The following is a 16,234-nucleotide window of genomic DNA, read 5'->3' on the forward strand; positions in this document are numbered from 1 at the left end:
CAGTGAGAGAACCTGGGTATGGGGTGTATGGTCATTGCCTCATGATGAAATTTAAGTAGCTGTGTCTTTACTGCTAAAATTATCTTTGTTAGGTTAAGCCTAACACATGTTGTAACCAGATATTTATTTTGGTATTGGCATCCTTACTTTCTGGACGAAAACCAAGTAATGAAAACAAATATTTGTATGCTTCAAAAGAACTGCTTCAGGTGGCAAACTTTTGACTCGGGAGACAGTGAACAGGTGCTGATAAATGTATTTCCAGTTCTGGCTTTGAAGTGACACCTTTTGGGGGAAGGGAGGGTTTTCAGCAGAACAGAAATTCCATTTATGAAGTAACTTTGAACCTTCCTAATTTTATCACTATCTTGTATACAATAGCTGCAAATAACTAAATGCTGTTTTTCTCCTTAGAAACACCAACAAGAAGGATAACTTGGAAGGCTCTTGGTCACTTTCCATCCCCTGAGTGCCCCCCAGGCAGGCAGGATGTCGGGGGCTTCGGTGAAGGTGGCGGTTCGGGTCCGGCCTTTCAACTCCCGAGAGACCAGCAAGGAGTCCAAATGTATCATCCAGATGCAAGGCAATTCAACCAGTAAGTTTATTTTACTGTTGTAAGGGAGTCTTTCTTTGTTCCCAAACTTCCTACTTAATTATTTTCTTCTGTCGGACTGTGAACTGTGTACATTGTATCATCTAGAATTAATCTTTTAGTTATTCTGTTTTTCTGAGGCTGTCAATACAAACGAGATTATCTCTGCATGTGAGCAGAAAGTCTAAATCTCAAGTATCTTGATTTTTATGGAATTGTTCATAGTGTTTGCTTCTGCTGATCTGAAAATTCTACAGAAAGATTGGAGTACCAAAGTGAAAAAATACCTTTTTGTGAACTTCAGTGTTTGGAAATACTGTGTGGCTAGACAGACACAGGGATGCATTGCAGACCACCACATGATAGTTGTGCTTGGACCTGGTGCTTTAGTTGTTGGTGTGCTTATTCTGCAGTATGTACTTTTGGTTAAGAACATAATTTGGCTGAGAAAGCTGAGATGACAAGGTTATCAAGTTTTGTGCTTTCCAGAGCAGGTCTGTCTTAACGACAGCAAAATAACAGACTACGTAAAATCATCTTCTTTCCTAACCAATTAGAAGTGTTAAGCTTCCCATGTAATTGTTGTGGGCGTAATTTGGAGAAGGGTGTTCTGTGGGAAAATGTGTGTGGGCACACCTCTCTCGGTTGTTGGGGTGGTTGTTTTTGGTCCTTGAGGTCAGGGCAGCGTTTGGGGGAGAATCGTTCCCCACTGCAGACCAGCAGCTCTGCCATAAACTGCTCCTCTTGGGGCAGTTCTCATTGTTGGGCAATCAAGTAGAGCCGTCTTGTCTGCAGCTGTAGGAAGCAGCAACACTCCAAGAGCACTGAGTTATTTCACTGTCTGATTACTTGAGTGTTTACTCATGCCTGTTCACACAAAGGAGGTTTCATACAGGCCTCTCCCTTTTTTTTTTTTTTTTTAGCCAAGGTTGTACGTCAGCCTGCTTGTGCTTCTGCAATGGAATTTAAGTCCTGGTTGTGGTCACTTAAATTATATAGTGTTTATGGTTTCATTGGAGGAGAGGTGTCATAGAGAAGAGAGCTTGTTTTTTACTGCAGAGAGTTCTTATCTTCAGACCTTATGTGCAATACTACCCAAAGAAACTTTTTGGGGGTTGGACTTCAAAATTTCCATTTAAGGTAGGGGTGGGAGGGGTTTGATATCATCTCAGGTAGAGCAGGTGCTTGTGTGCCATCCCTGGATCCCCGTGTAGAATGGAAGAAGTGTAGATTTCATTAGAGGACATTTGTTATGGAAATGCCACCAAGCTCTGAGCTCCTTCTCTAACAGCTTTTCTTGCTGCAGTCATCACAGCAATAATTTCAGATGTTTAAGGTGTTTGAATTGCAGGAGCCTGTGGAAGCGCCTTGTTTGTGGCACAGCAACAAGGGTGACCAGTCAGTGTCTGGCAGTTTGTCTGGGCTGGAGCTCTGGCCTGGCCCACACACTGGTTCTGTTTCTGAATGCTGGAGCTGCACTACAGTGCCACATTTTCAAGAAGCTGCATCAGTTTTCCGAAGGAGAAAAATACTTCACGTTTGTCTAATTGGAAGTGTCTTTACAGAAATGACTTCTTTTGCTATATTTTATTCTCTGAGATGTTCTAATCTGCAGCCTCTCATTTGGATGCTATGGCTCTGACCAAGCTGGGTGATGTGACAGATGGTCAGGTTTAAGTCATCGGGGCCATTTCAGGCTCTGGAAAGGAATCATCAGTTGCAATAGTAAAACATTGTTACAATCTGTGGGATATTTTTCCCTGTATTTCCCTCTTTGAGGAGAAATACAAGAAAGCAGTGGACAGAGGAGTAGTTTGAACAGAAGAGGATTGTATAATAAATGATGTGAATAAGGCATTGTTTTTTGGGGGGAAAAACCAGCAGAAATCTTTTCTCCAAAGAATCTTCCTAACCAAGTTGTCTAACCCACATAACTTCCAGCTGAATGCTTTTAGACCAATGTTAGGTTTGGAAGGAATAAGTGCTGTTCTGCCAAAGATTCTTCCATTTTCATGATGCTCAGTTTTTTCCAGCCCCACAGTTACATTATTGAACTCCTCATTATTAAGGTCTGAACTTGCTGACTAAAAGCTGAGCACATAAAGTGAAATTAGTGTATCTGAGACTCATATCTGATGCAGCAATTTGAAAATAAAGGGAATTCAGTAGTAACTCTAGACTGAGGAGTTCCTTCTTCACACCTTCAAATGCGCCAGTGAAGTGATCAAGGTTTAGATATCTTGCCTCTGAGAACGTTATTTTTTCATTTGTGCGCTGATCAGGTTGACAGGAGGCAAACCTGAGAGGATGGTGATACACTGAGCAGTGACTATTTTAAGCCTCCAGGACAGTTAAAGTTCCCTTATCTCGGAATTAAAGCCTAATGGACTGTTGTGACACCGGATTGATGGGACAGTGTGAAGTCTGATAGCTCAGAAGGGATTTTGACAGTTTACTTGAACTTTAATTCTGTATGTATTGATTGAGCTATTCTGCAAATCCTTTATTTGGGTCTTGTGTTTAAACTTTGTCTGAGTTCTGTGTTGGCAGAGGCTGCTGCATTACAGTGAAACTGAGGCAAAGTGCTTAGGATTGTGTAAAGGAAAACTGTATAAAGATACAGATAATAAAGTGTATGACAGGTGTGCTTTATTTATAAATAGTTTAGATGAATGTGTGAAAAAAGGAGTGTTTTTTGACATACATAACAAAGTAGGTTGTTGAAGTCAGGATGCCACCAGGGTTGTTGCCTGACATGCTGCTTTTGTTGGGCAGTTTTTGTGTGAATTTGGCTGTTTAGGGCTTTGAGGATTGCCTGTCATTCATGGGGTGTTTGCCAGCAAAGCAAAACCTCCCTCTGGGTTAGAAAGCTTATGCTCCATTTCGCTACACACTTCTTTGCCTCAGAAGCAAAACAACATAATTTGCTTGTGCACAAGAAGTTACTTGTTGTCCTATCTGCCTTTAATGTCATTTCCTCCTAGACCTTTAATAAAGGTTCATAGTAGGTCTCTGTCTTTATCATTTCTCCCTGCTTAAGAATGACAATGCAGCTGGATACAGTTCTAGGTGTGTCTTAATCTCAGAAGAAGAGAATTTGTACCAAGATCTTTAACCCATGGTGTTAAGGACACTTACTGTGAGTAACTGGGAATTCTGTTTTTCTGCTGGAAGGATGCAAAACATGGAAATTTTGAAATCAGTACTTGAAACATATTACTTACCTCTTTTTTTTTTTTTTTTGTCTGCTCCACTATTACACGTCTTGCACTTAAATTGTCAGTCTTTATGTCATAAATGCACGTTTCAAAGCTGAGGTTCTGCAGCTCAGCTGAGGTCCCGTGTGCTGAGTGCACTGAGGGGCAGGAATGTGGCACAAGGCCAGCGCTGCTCTGATCGTTTCTATTTGCAGACGGGATCCATTCGAATGATGCTGCCAGAAGTTCTGCAGTGGACATGGGAGAAGTGGGGGTAGAGGAACAGAGGGCAATGGTGGAATCTTAGAGACAGGACAAGTCAGAAGCTGTAAAATTCTGCTGTTTAAATTAACTTGGGAATGCAAAATACTTTCCAAAGAAGAGGTAATGTCACCATCAAATGAGTAATTAAAAAACTCCATCAAAACAGTAACTGAGTAGGATTAATTTCAGAAAAGGCCATCTTTTAAAATAATTATCACTTAGAAATCATACTAAGAAACATAAGCTTTGTTTTCAAAAGCAACTGCCAGGCAAGTGAATTCAGTTGGCAGAAATGATGTTTTCATTGGGAGTTCTGAAGAGTTTAGTCTTTAAATTACTGGATAGGTGGCTTATCATGGCCAAACTCACAAGTGGCTTTTTGAAATAAATGATTAAAATATGGATCATGGTTTTCAGCATATCTTGGTTGAATATGTTTTGTCTTTAATTCTTGCTATTTCCAATTTTTGTTCAGAAAGGTTTACACCAATGCATTTTGCTCACAATGTATTAATTACTTATTCCTGTCCAGTTAATTAATGACTGTTTTTGTGGTGAGTGGGAAAAAGATTCTGCAGTGTAATACATGAAAGCTGAGCTATAGATCTGAGAGTGTTTTGTGTGTCAGTAGTTCTTGTGCTCATTCTTGCATGGGCTTTTCAAATGTAACAAATATAAACAACCTTGGCAGCTGCTGCCTTGGGATATTGAGCAGAAAGAAGAAGCTGTTGGTGCCTAAAGACTCCTCGAGTGTTGTGCTTTTTCTGGTTTTGCTTTCGTTTGTTTGAGGGATTTTTTGGTTTGGTTTGGTTTTTTCCTTTGGTTTGTTTGTTTGTTTTGCGTTTTTTGTGGAAGTGATTTGATAATCTGGCCTGTAAATAAATAACACATAAATAAAAACAAATTATATTGAAGCAGAGGTTCAAACTAGTAGCTACAAGACAGCATTTAAATACTAATCACTAGCAAAGAGCCCAGCAGGCTTATTCTTTTAAAAATCTAAATACGTGTGTAAAAAACAAAACAAATTAATCAAGGAAATAAGGAAATACCCTACTTGGAATGTGTCTGTTGCATTTAATTGTGCACTAGATGAATGAAAACAGGGTTTAGCATCTTGTACGGGCAAGTGACAGAGTAAACCAAAGTTCTCAACCTGCATTTCCTCTGTGATTATTGTTCTGGTTTGTCACAAACAGCAGCAGAGGAAAGGTGCAGCTGCACAGTCCAGGTTGTCTTGGAGGGGCTGAGGACACCTGGATCCTCAGCTCAGCCCTGAAAATCTCCTCTTGGCATTTTAACTCAGCTGCAGCCTCTGTGCTCAGTAACTTTGGCAGGTTCTTTGGTGGCTGCTGGAGGTATTGGGTGTTTAATAAAAATAGGCCTTGTGGAGTGGTCCCGTCTGCCAGCAGCAATAGTCCCGGCTGCTGCTGTGGACGTGTGGCTGTCAGCTCCTCACCCAGGCGTCCCTGGCATCAGAAAACCTTGGGAACACATTCTGCACTTCATTTGTAGAGGTTGTAGTGAAAAAAAAAAAAAAAAAAAAAAAAAAGTCTATTTCTTCTAATGGTTGTTTTGTTGTTTGGGTTTTTTTCCTCCCTAAGTTGTGTAAAACCTCAGATCTAGACTTCAATGTTTAAATTAAAACAAACCAAAAAACCTAATACAGAAACATCTTATTTTAATTCCTGCTTTGTTTTGATTTTTTTATCTTTTTCTTTTAAGATGTGTGCTGCTTTATGCAGGTCTGGGGCAAATTAAAAATGGGTGGGAAAGCAGGACTGAACTTAAAAGGCTTTTGATTTATTGCATGCTGGTCTAAATTAGTGGTATTTGAAATACAGTGCAAAAGTCAGAACTATTGAAAGGTTCATAGAGTAAGGTAACCTCATCAATAATTCAGCCATCTATTTATTGATATACTTTTGACTTGCAATCTGTCTTATGAAAATAATGATTTTAGATATCTCAAAAAATAAGCATATTCCCTTTCTAATGCCTTGTTCCTGCCAAGAAGCATTGGTTCTTAAAGCACACAGCTTGGTTTTCTTCTTGGTTGGTTTTTTTCAAGTGTTTCTAGTGTTTTCTACTTGTACCTTTCATGATGAGGTTGTCTTGGGAAAATAAACAGCGTTGCAGGAATGTCCCGTCACCCCTACCCTGATTTTTCTGGTCTGTAAATCCTTGTTAGTGGTGCAGGCTAAATGAATGCCTGTCCAATATGATAATAGTGCACGGCATTCACGGTGGGTGTGTTATCAAAACAGGCTGTTTGTGGGGAGATAAACGGTGTCACATGGAGGAGGCCTCAATGCTCTTGTGGTTGAGGTTTGAAAGACAAGTCAAAGAGGTCACAATAGCAGAGGTTACCCAAACCCTTCTGATGACTGTCCTGTTACCAATATGAGCATTGGAGTTCTCTGGTTGGCAGCAGTAGGATTTCTGTGTCCACAAGCCTTCTTAGTCACTGTCTCTGAATGCCCTGCAGTATTGACGGCTCATGTGTTTTGCTACAAGCCTGGAATATTTCTTTGGAGAAGAAATAAAAATGTGGATTTTTTACGTGCTTGATTTTCCTTCTAAAGCCTTTCTCACGACTGAATAAAAATAGCTCGAAGTGTTAATTCTGCACTGTTTAAAAAATTTAGAGGGTGGCTTTGGGGAGCTGGGGGAAGATGAACATTTAATGATCTTTAAATGCTAGAGATGCAAATGCTGGTTCTGGAGTGAGACTGTGGGATGATGACTGGGGTGTTCAGCTGATGTTAAATGCAGTTAGTCTACAATATGGTATGAAGCTGGTGTGGAACTATAGCAGAGAGGTATTGCTGACAAACCCTGAGCACTTTCTGTCAGTGGTGCTTCCCCTTCAGAATTAGTGCCCACTGACACAGAGCTGGGCCTCTAGAGGTGATTCTTTTAATCAAATGCTTGAATAAACCGCCACCTTTTAGTATCCAAGTAGAAGTAAAGAGAATGCAAATTGTTAATGGGAACTACTTGAAGAACTAGATATTTTCATTCACTACAAACTCTTCCAGAGACATCCACTATTAAGAACTGACCAAACTGACTTAAGTACTGGACTGAAATCCTCAAGACCTTTCTCCCCAAGGTTGCAGTGCTACGTGTGTTCTCTTAATGCCCTGCTGGCACTCGTCTGAAGGTGAAGATGCTCTTAGGAGGGGCCAGTGGCTCTCGGTGATGTCAGGTCAGAGCAGCAGGTGAGGGGAGATGCTGGTAAAACATGAGCCCAGGATTGAGCTGGAGCCCTCACCCAGCCCCACCCAGAGCTGACCCTGCCTCTGCCCCAGGACATTCCCAGGTAATCCACTGACCGTGCAAGTTTGGGAATGGTTTTGGGTCAACTTTTCATCCCGGGAGGAGCACAGCCTGGTTGAGCTGGCTGGTGCCTGCTGCAGAGGCTGCTGCCGTGCTGTTCCCCGGGAGCACCAGCTGGAGAGCCGGTATTTATAGCTGTGGATCTGTGAGAGCAGCTGAGGATGAGAGAGGCTTTCCAGCAGCTTCTGTGAGCGGCGCTGGCCTCCCTCCCCCAGCCAACCTTTCTCCCAGTGCAGGCCTGAAATTCCACAGCGGGGAGAGAATCCGGTTGAATTCCAAATGAGCTGTTCTTAGCTTCTACTCGGTTTCCTTCCCTTTTAATGATTTGAAAAATGCAAACAATGCTTTGAAAAGCAAGCAGTGCTTCATGAGCTGGAAGTGTCCATTTCCCTTCATTTATCTCTTATAATAACAGCCCTGAAAGTCTGTCTTATAAAAGCACTATGGCCATAGATCTGATTGCAGCGTATGCCGAGGAAAGAAGCCTGTATTAAACGTGTCTTTGTGGTGTTATTCACGTTCCAGCAAATAAAGAATGCCTGCTCCACCCTGCTCTCTGTAAGGAACATGTTCCCATTGTTGTCATTCTAGTCTGCAGATGGTGCAGATATATTTTCCAGACCCATGTTTTTTAAGACACTCTGTATTTAATGTTACTTTGGTCTTGTGGAGTCAATTCTGAAAGCCCCAGATTTTTTTTTCATTGGATAAATTGTTTATTCAAATGTAATAAAACTACTGCTTATTTGAAGTTTGAAGAAGGCATAGAAATCAATTATTTTGTGTTTTTCCCCCAGAAGTTGCTCCTTCCAGAGTTCTCTCAAGACCAGAACGATTTTTGAAAATGTCTGCCTGTTCCTTTACTAATGATTAAGGAGAACAAAAGTGAAGACAGTGCTTTTCTTGCTGGCTGTTGTCTCTGAGTGGTGGCATTTGATAGGAATGTGTGCTTGGGCTAGAATAGTGCTGCCACAGGGAGAATTGTCGAGGCTGGTGTGAAGCCTCTCTTCATGAGAAGAAATCTAATTTTATTTCATATGTAGAAACTGAAGAGGTTTTGTGCCCTCAGCATTATGGTGGCAATATGGGAATGGCAGATGTTAACGACAGAGCAGGCTGTGTTGCACAAATCTGGGAAGGTCTGTTTTTCCAGTTCCATGCTCCACTTTCATCATAATTGGGTTTCATTTCTGATTAGGAATTGTTTGTTTGTTTAAGAAAACCCCTCAGTGTGTCGGTCCCTTCACCCCCTTGCTGTAGCCCAGGCTGTGTAGCAGCTAATCCCAGGCTGAAGGCTGGTTAATTCTGGCTGCTGGTGTTTATCTGAAGGGCAGGCTGTGCTGGGCAGCCCCTGCAGCGCCCCGGGGTGACTAATGCTGCCAGGCTGTTGGCACCAGCCCACTGGGGCTGGGTGAGACACTGACTTGACTTTAAATGCACTGAGGGTAAGGGAATCACTTCAGCTCGGCCTCCTGAGTGCTTTGCACACTCTGTCTGTCTGTTCTGAGAGTTTATTAGGAGGAGTTGTGTGTGCTCGGCATCCCCAGATACTGAACTGCAGATAATTTCCAATCTGCCAAATTTGTGACATGCTGAGGAGCAGCACTGCCTGGGATGAGAGCAGATCAGGCTTGGACTGCAAATTCAGTGTCATAATCTGATATTGGTTTGGAGTGGTTAAGAAGCACTTCTAGTCATTCTTTGTGCCTGCAAAAATATTTGTGTGCCTGAGTAGACGGGAATGGAATGAGGGGGCTGATCTTGGCTAAGTTTCCTTGCTTTTGTGGATTTTTTTTTTCTCCACTTTGTAGGCTTCCCACTGTCTGTTTACTTGGTTAGTTTTAAAGGAGACTGGAAGTGTAAGTCCAGAAATGAAGGCTTGAAGTGGGAATGTGTTTGTGTGTGTTCAGGAAGGAGTGAGAAGACAAAATGCTGCTTCCAGTTGGAAATACCATAAAAGATTTTAACTTTGCATCAGCTCTCAGTTGTGCTCCACACTCTGGTTATAATTATAAACCAAAATGCATATTTGACCTGTGCTTTTTGAATTTCAGCTTCAGAAATTAAAAATGGATTATAAGGCAAAAAATTTCGATGTCTAAAATGACAATAGGAATGCAATATAACACATTATGAAATATATGACTACTATTTCAATAGTGATCTTTCAAGTATTGCTACAGTGTTTGCTACAAAACTAGGGATGAATTTGAGCTCATAGATTTGAAAGGTTAAAAGTATATGTTATTTTTGTGCTAGCTGATAAAAGCAGATGGTGGATGGTATAGAAAATGTTAATTAAGGAACATGTGGGATGGACTGTGGAAGTAAAAATGCCATAAGATGAAGTCGCCTGTTTAAGTAAGAGTATGTTAAAATCCAAATGTTTTGTGGAGATGGGTCTGTTACTGTTGGCAGAGCACATCTAAAAGTGTAATTCTTTCATTTATTCTGCTCCTGCTTTCTCCTTTTGCTCCTCTGTACTGCTCCTACTATGTACTTGTCCTGCACAAGGACCAACCAGTATTTGGGTCTTATATAATACTAAAAAAAATTAGATTATTTGGTGTGAAGAAATTTATTTTTAAACTGCATTTCCTTCCCTTTTGGTCCATGAGATATAAAATGTTTGTAGTTACGGGTATCAAAAAGTCCACCAAACTTAAACAGCGAAGCAGCTAAAAAGAATTGTTGAAATTGCTCGAGCTCCAGAGAATCTGTGAATTGCTCCTGCTCAGGGAAACTTTGGCTGGTGTGAAGCAGCTCAGCCTGGCTCAGTGTAAGGGGAGTGAAGCCTTTGGGTGCAGGCAGTGTCTCCAGGTGGGGATGGCAGTGGGTGCTGAATCAGCAGCTTCCCCTGGGCTCTGCTGCAGAGCCCTTCACTCTGTGGACTTTTATTTATTGCACTTTATGACCTCTAATTACTTTATTTGTGTGCAAAGGTAGAAAACAGATTTAAGCATTATTTCTTATTCAAAATTTCCAGAAATTCATTATTCAAATAAAGAAAAGTAATAATGTGGGCATTTCTCTCCGCCAAATCAATAATTTGTAGAAAATATTTTAATCCCATGAACATTCCCTTGCCTTTTTTTTTTTTTTTTTTTTTTATTTTGGCCTTCCATTCCAAAGGTAAATGATGGGCATTAACCCCACTGTGGTTGCTGCTGCTTTGATCCCAGAAGAGGTTTCAGGCACTGAAATATCATAGAAATATATAGAAATATCAGAGAAATATCATCCTCAGCTTGTTTCCTCCTTCTCATCTTGTGGCTCCAGGTGTGACCTGTGTCAGTGGCAAAGGTGTAGCAGACAGTCGTTCTGTAAAATCTCCCTTGCAGTGTCTCTTTGGTGCAGAAAGCTCAGCTTGTGGGAAGCCAGAAGATGCCCCATGAGGTAATAAATTGTCTCTTGGTGGAGCAAGGGGCCTGACAGAGGGATTTTCTCAGACACTGGCTAACTCCACACCCAGAGCTGCTCCGGTGCCATGCTGATGGTAATTATAGCTGCAGCACAAAGCAGCAGTGTCAGTTTGCAAACAGAAGAGTTAATTGCCACATTGGACTTTTGAAATAGCAGATAAACAAATTTATTCTGTAAGATAAAAAGACTATTAATGTGTTCCTGCTGTGATGGTCTGCCTTATTGCCTTTCTCATTTCCTGAGGCCCTGTAATCAAACCATTAGCGTGTGGACCGTGCGGTGAGGCTGCTGTGGGGAGAGGAGATAGATGACGACCTGTTTCATGATTCACTGAGATAATTCATCTTGGCCTTACATGGTTTAAAAACCAAACAAAGTAACTGAAAAGCTGTTAGTGTCTCCTGGCTATTGGAGACACTGGGAACACTCTCTTTCTGTTTTAACTGGATTTGTTTCCTCCTTCAGCAGAAAGCAGCAGGTTGAGAAACACGGTACATAAAATCAGTGTGGCCAACTCAGTCTAATTTCTTTTTTTTCCAATTTGACACATGAACATTTAGGATAAAGCTTACCTGTACCATAAGAAGCCTTTTAATTTCTTCAGAAATATCCATTAAAAGTAGCTAGATTTCATGGGTTTTCTTGTCCCTCCAAAGATGATGCTTGGTGCAATAGGTACCTTCAAGTGAGGTCAGTTATTTCAGTTTGAACTCCTGGTTTCTTAGCTGCCTCATCATCTTCCAGGTGCTTTAATCACACTATTGCCTGCCTGATGACTGGTTTTAAACCCAGACCACATCAGACATCACCAATGCTGGCAGCACCCACTGGTGCTCTATACCCCAAATGAGGAGGGTTTCAGTCCAGCTGAAATCTGTGGAGATCTTGATCTTCTGTTTTCTCACCCAGTCAGCTCTGCTGGATTCATTTGTAGACTGAGAATTCTGTGCAAGCAATGATTCTGAAATGGAGGATATGGACTGTGTGGAAGAAACAGAAATGGGGATGAGCAGACTCCAGGCTTGGAGCAGAAGCTGAGTGCAGAGGCTGTGTCTGGATCACAGTGGAGAGGGGCAGCATGCCTGCAGAGTTCCCAGCAGCTGGGAGGTTTGCCCTGACCCACTCCTGCTGCACTGGAAGGTTTTGGCCAGGCAGCTGCATTCCCAACCTCTGACACAGCTGCTTTCTTGCACATTAAACTCCCTTTCCTGATACACTTCTCAAAATATGCCTTGCAAAAATATACATCCTAGAAAGTGATTTTCAGAACTGTGAGCTGGACATGGAACTCAGTGTGAAGGGCTGAGGAAAGTCTGTCTAAGAAAATATCAATAATAACAGCAATGGTTTAAAAAGAGGAAAAAAAATAGAGCTGAATGGAATGACTTGCATAAATCACAGAGCCTGAACTTTTCTCCAGTGTGATGGATCAAATTTAGTCTGGAAGCAAGAAAGGGAAGCTAATGGCAAGTTTATAGTGCCTTTTCAGACACTATTGTGGAGATTGTATTATTTGTACTGCTTTTTTGGGTGGGGACTTCTAGCTACAAGGCACTATGTCTCCCTTGCCTTTCAGAGCTTTGATTTAAATTTCTAAATAAGAAATTGTTGGGATTGTAGTGGTCTGGAATACACAGCAAAGAGAGAATTAATTTAAGTTTGGGGCAGGGAGTTGTCTTTGGGATTTGTTTTTTGTTCTCTTTAAGACTGGTGGGATAGTGTGAGTGGAGCTGTAGTGCTGCTCTGGCAAAGCAAGTAAAGGGGAGCCAAAGCCATGGCTGATTGCTTAGGTTACAGTTTGTTCTGTGTTGATGCCCGTGTTGCTATCCAAAGCCACAAGCATTTTTTGCAATTCGATACTGTGCTGGTGCATATAATTCATTGGCTTTGCTTGTCTGTCAGTTTTTTTTAAGGCAAGAATGTCAGCACAAGGTGCATCCAAGTGAAATGGAGTTGGCCACCAGAAATAGAGTAGCAACTGTTGCTATTTGCAGTCCAGGCAGTGATCTTTTCTCCACACTGTCATTTTGGACAACAGCCCTGCTCAGGAACACAGCATCTGGTGGAGGAATGATTTGATTTTAATGGGGATCCTGTAACCACATTTTCAGAGATTTCAGTGAAACAAGATGCTGAGTTCTTGTTTGAAATGGTAAGAGCTGTGGGTGATGTAATTTTTATTCATCACAGAAGGAAAGGAAGAGCCCCCATCTCCCAAAGCATAGCCTAACTGGCAGAATATATGAGAAATAAGCATCTTCTTTCTCGGATGTCTGGTATCAGGATGTAAATCAGCCCCAGGAAGACTGCTGACACCTTTGTATGGCTCATTTCCTTGTGGACTTTATTTGCACACATCACAGTTAATGTCTCACTCCCAGGGGCAAATTGCTGCTTTAGGTGCAGGGGCAGATGTGTAAATCCAGGGTGGTTTATCTAATACCCTCAGGACTATGTGTTTTTTTACAGTCCTACTTACACAGATGGTGTTGAAAACAGCTACTGGAAATAACAGATTTAAGTATTTCCAGCACTGTGGTATCAAAAAGAAGGAAGCAGTAGAGATTCACTTCTGCAGCAAGGGCTGTGCTTATGAATTATCTTCTCTGGAATTCAGAAACTCCAGGCATGGTGTGTGCCATTACAGGACTGCTGGATCCATTGTGCACTGCTCCCCTACAGGCAAAGGTTATAACCAGCAGTTTTATTGTTGGCAAAGAAAAAACCCAAAGTACTAAACCCACCAACCTAAAGGTACCTGAAAAAGCTTTTGTTGATTGTGTGGAATACACAGAATTCTGTAAAGCAACAGAATTCCCTATATTCCTCCTAGGAGTTTTTTTTCTTGTCTCATTTAAAATGAGTCTTACAGAAATAATAGTATTAGGAAGCAGTGAGTCTGTTACTTCAGTCTTCCTACTCGTGTGCCATGTGGCAGCTTTGAACACTTGGATTCACACATTATGGGTCAGCCAGTTTACTAATTATGCTCCTAAGTGTCAAGTTAGCTAAGAGTTTGAATTTTATTTCCTGTAGGTATTATCAACCCAAAGAATCCTAAGGAAGCACCAAAGTCCTTCAGCTTTGACTACTCTTATTGGTCCCACACCTCGGTAAGTGTTTTTACAAGAAAACCTGGTTTTGTTGTTGTTGTTGCAGTTTGGGTTGATTTAACATTCTCTTCTGATTATGCCACCCCGTCAGATGTTTCTACACAGTCTTTCTCACCCACGTTCAGGTTAAAAGCTTGTCATTGTATATTGTGTTTCCCTGATTGGGTGAGAGCAGAAAGCTAAAACTACTTGTAAAGATTTGAAAGATTCCTGAAAATATTCCCCAACAATGTTCTGTTCTAAACATTTTAAGGATGTGATATGCCACACTTAATTCATTTCTCCTCTTGGACAAGTGACAGTGGCTCGAGTTCTTACAGTTCAAGGAGATCCGTGGTCTGGGTTTCGTTTGCATTTCTGGAAAAGGCAGCACAGTGATCCATGTGTCCAATAGCTGCAAAAGCAATAAATTCTCATCCAGCTCCTGTGCCCCACCCTTCTGTGAGTCGCTGCTGAGCTCTCACTGACTTCCAGTAATTGTTCTCCAGCAGAACTGTGTTGTTCTGCCACCTCCTCCTCCCCTGCCTTGTTTTCTAAAAGATGTAGAAAGAAGGGATAATGCATTTCTCTAAGATTAATTTTAGTAACTTGGATGGTGAAATGACACTTAATATTTCTGAACAAATGTGTGGTCAGTGAGACTGTTTTCACGATAAAACACTCCCCTCTCTTACTGAGTTTTTCAGAGCAGCCATGAAAGTTGATTGTAGCCCAGTCACAGGAACATTATGAACAGAATGCATGAAAACTAGCAGATAAGCAGCATCAAGGAACAGAAGAGGTCTGATAAAATCTTGAGCCCTACGTTAGAATGTTAGCACAGCTAAATTTGTCCTGATTTCAGGAGCAGGTAATGCTAAAGTACAACATTTCAGGAAGCAAGAGAATGCTAGATTAAGAATAAGATACACTCACAAACAATGCAGTGACATTGTCATTGTTGTTCTTCTCCGTCTTGTTCTGCCTTGGGAAAAACCTGTGTGTAAAAATGGCCTAATTTACCTCTCACTAAGGGATTGGCCTACAAGATAAAAGTATAAAAAAAGCTAGTTGCTTTTTGAAATCTTTCTCAAATGATAGGGGAAATCTGTATTTATGCTGTTTTGGTGTCTTTGCAGCCTGAAGATCCCTGCTTTGCATCTCAGAGCCGTGTGTACAATGATATTGGGAAGGAGATGCTCCTGCACGCCTTCGAGGGCTACAACGTGTGCATCTTTGCCTATGGGCAGACCGGGGCTGGGAAATCCTACACCATGATGGGCAAGCAGGAGGAGAGCCAAGCAGGCATCATTCCCCAGGTAGGACCCAGCCCAGAAAGGGAGTTTGGTTTTTATAGCTTCCTCAGACACACACATATTGCAGTTAGAGTTAACAGAACTAAAGCTTACTGCTGGTGTTATAGTACAGAATAATGATACTGCTGAAACCTAGAACAGCTGTTGAGAGACTAGACAAAGTAAGGTTGCTAGTTATGTAGGATTGAGATGAATTATCTTCCCAGTGAGGCTGTGTCTCATTGATGCATTAGGCTAATTTTTTTTCCACTGCCCTCATTCTAAAGCTATTTCCATGACATCTCCTGATAGTTACTTGTTACTTCTCAGTAAAGACTCATTTCTGACTTGGGCTTGATCTCTTTCCAGCTATGTGAAGAGCTGTTTGAGAAAATCAATGACAACAGCAATGAGGAAATGTCATATTCTGTAGAGGTGAGTGTGGTGAGGGATCAAAGGATGTCTGAATGCTGGACATCAAACTGAGCTTAGGTGCTGGGTTATTGTACAGTTTTTCATTACACACCAATGTTTTCTGAAATGGTTGAAGGATCTATACATGGGTGCAAGGCCAACAGCTTATGTTAGAGGTGTGATGCAGGAAACTTTTGACTCTTGCCTCTGCCATTGTTTAAGCTGTTAAATGACCAGAGACACCCACCTGCTGCTTTCCTGTGGTGGGCTGGGGGAATTTTTACCACTGGCACTGTGGAATGCTGTGGAGGAGACCTTCAGAAACACTGAATTCCTGTCAAAATTCCTGTTTCCAGGTGAGCTACATGGAGATTTACTGTGAGAGAGTCAGAGACCTGTTGAACCCGAAGAACAAAGGGAATTTGCGGGTGCGAGAACATCCCCTCCTTGGACCCTACGTGGAGGATCTGTCCAAGTTAGCAGTGACATCTTACACAGACATTGCAGACCTCATGGATGCTGGGAACAAAGCCAGGTTAGTCATGGCAGTGTGCTGTATATTTTTATCACTGTTATGCATTAGCACTTTAAAAAACCTCTTGTAAGTGAGGAGTA

The 16,234-nt window shown here is 41.6% G+C and overlaps 1 protein-coding gene across 5 annotated transcripts in view; it reads left to right on the forward strand.

Annotated features, from left to right (window-relative positions):
* Positions 1-420: 420 nt before the first annotated feature.
* KIF1B (kinesin family member 1B) overlaps positions 421-16,234 on the forward strand; it is a 68,562-nt gene continuing 52,748 nt past the window's right edge. For all 5 annotated transcript variants that reach the window (XM_083876601.1, XM_083876598.1, XM_083876599.1 and 2 more), the window contains exons 1-5: positions 421-595; positions 13,855-13,931; positions 15,050-15,229; positions 15,575-15,640; positions 15,976-16,154. In XM_083876601.1, coding sequence (XP_083732727.1) covers positions 490-595; positions 13,855-13,931; positions 15,050-15,229; positions 15,575-15,640; positions 15,976-16,154 — 608 coding nt within the window. In that variant the 5' untranslated portion in view covers positions 421-489. The remainder of the gene's footprint in view (positions 596-13,854; positions 13,932-15,049; positions 15,230-15,574; positions 15,641-15,975; positions 16,155-16,234) is intronic.

Source organism: Zosterops lateralis (genome assembly GCF_965231275.1).
Source record: "Zosterops lateralis genome assembly, chromosome: 22".
Taxonomy (NCBI): domain Eukaryota; kingdom Metazoa; phylum Chordata; class Aves; order Passeriformes; family Zosteropidae; genus Zosterops; species Zosterops lateralis.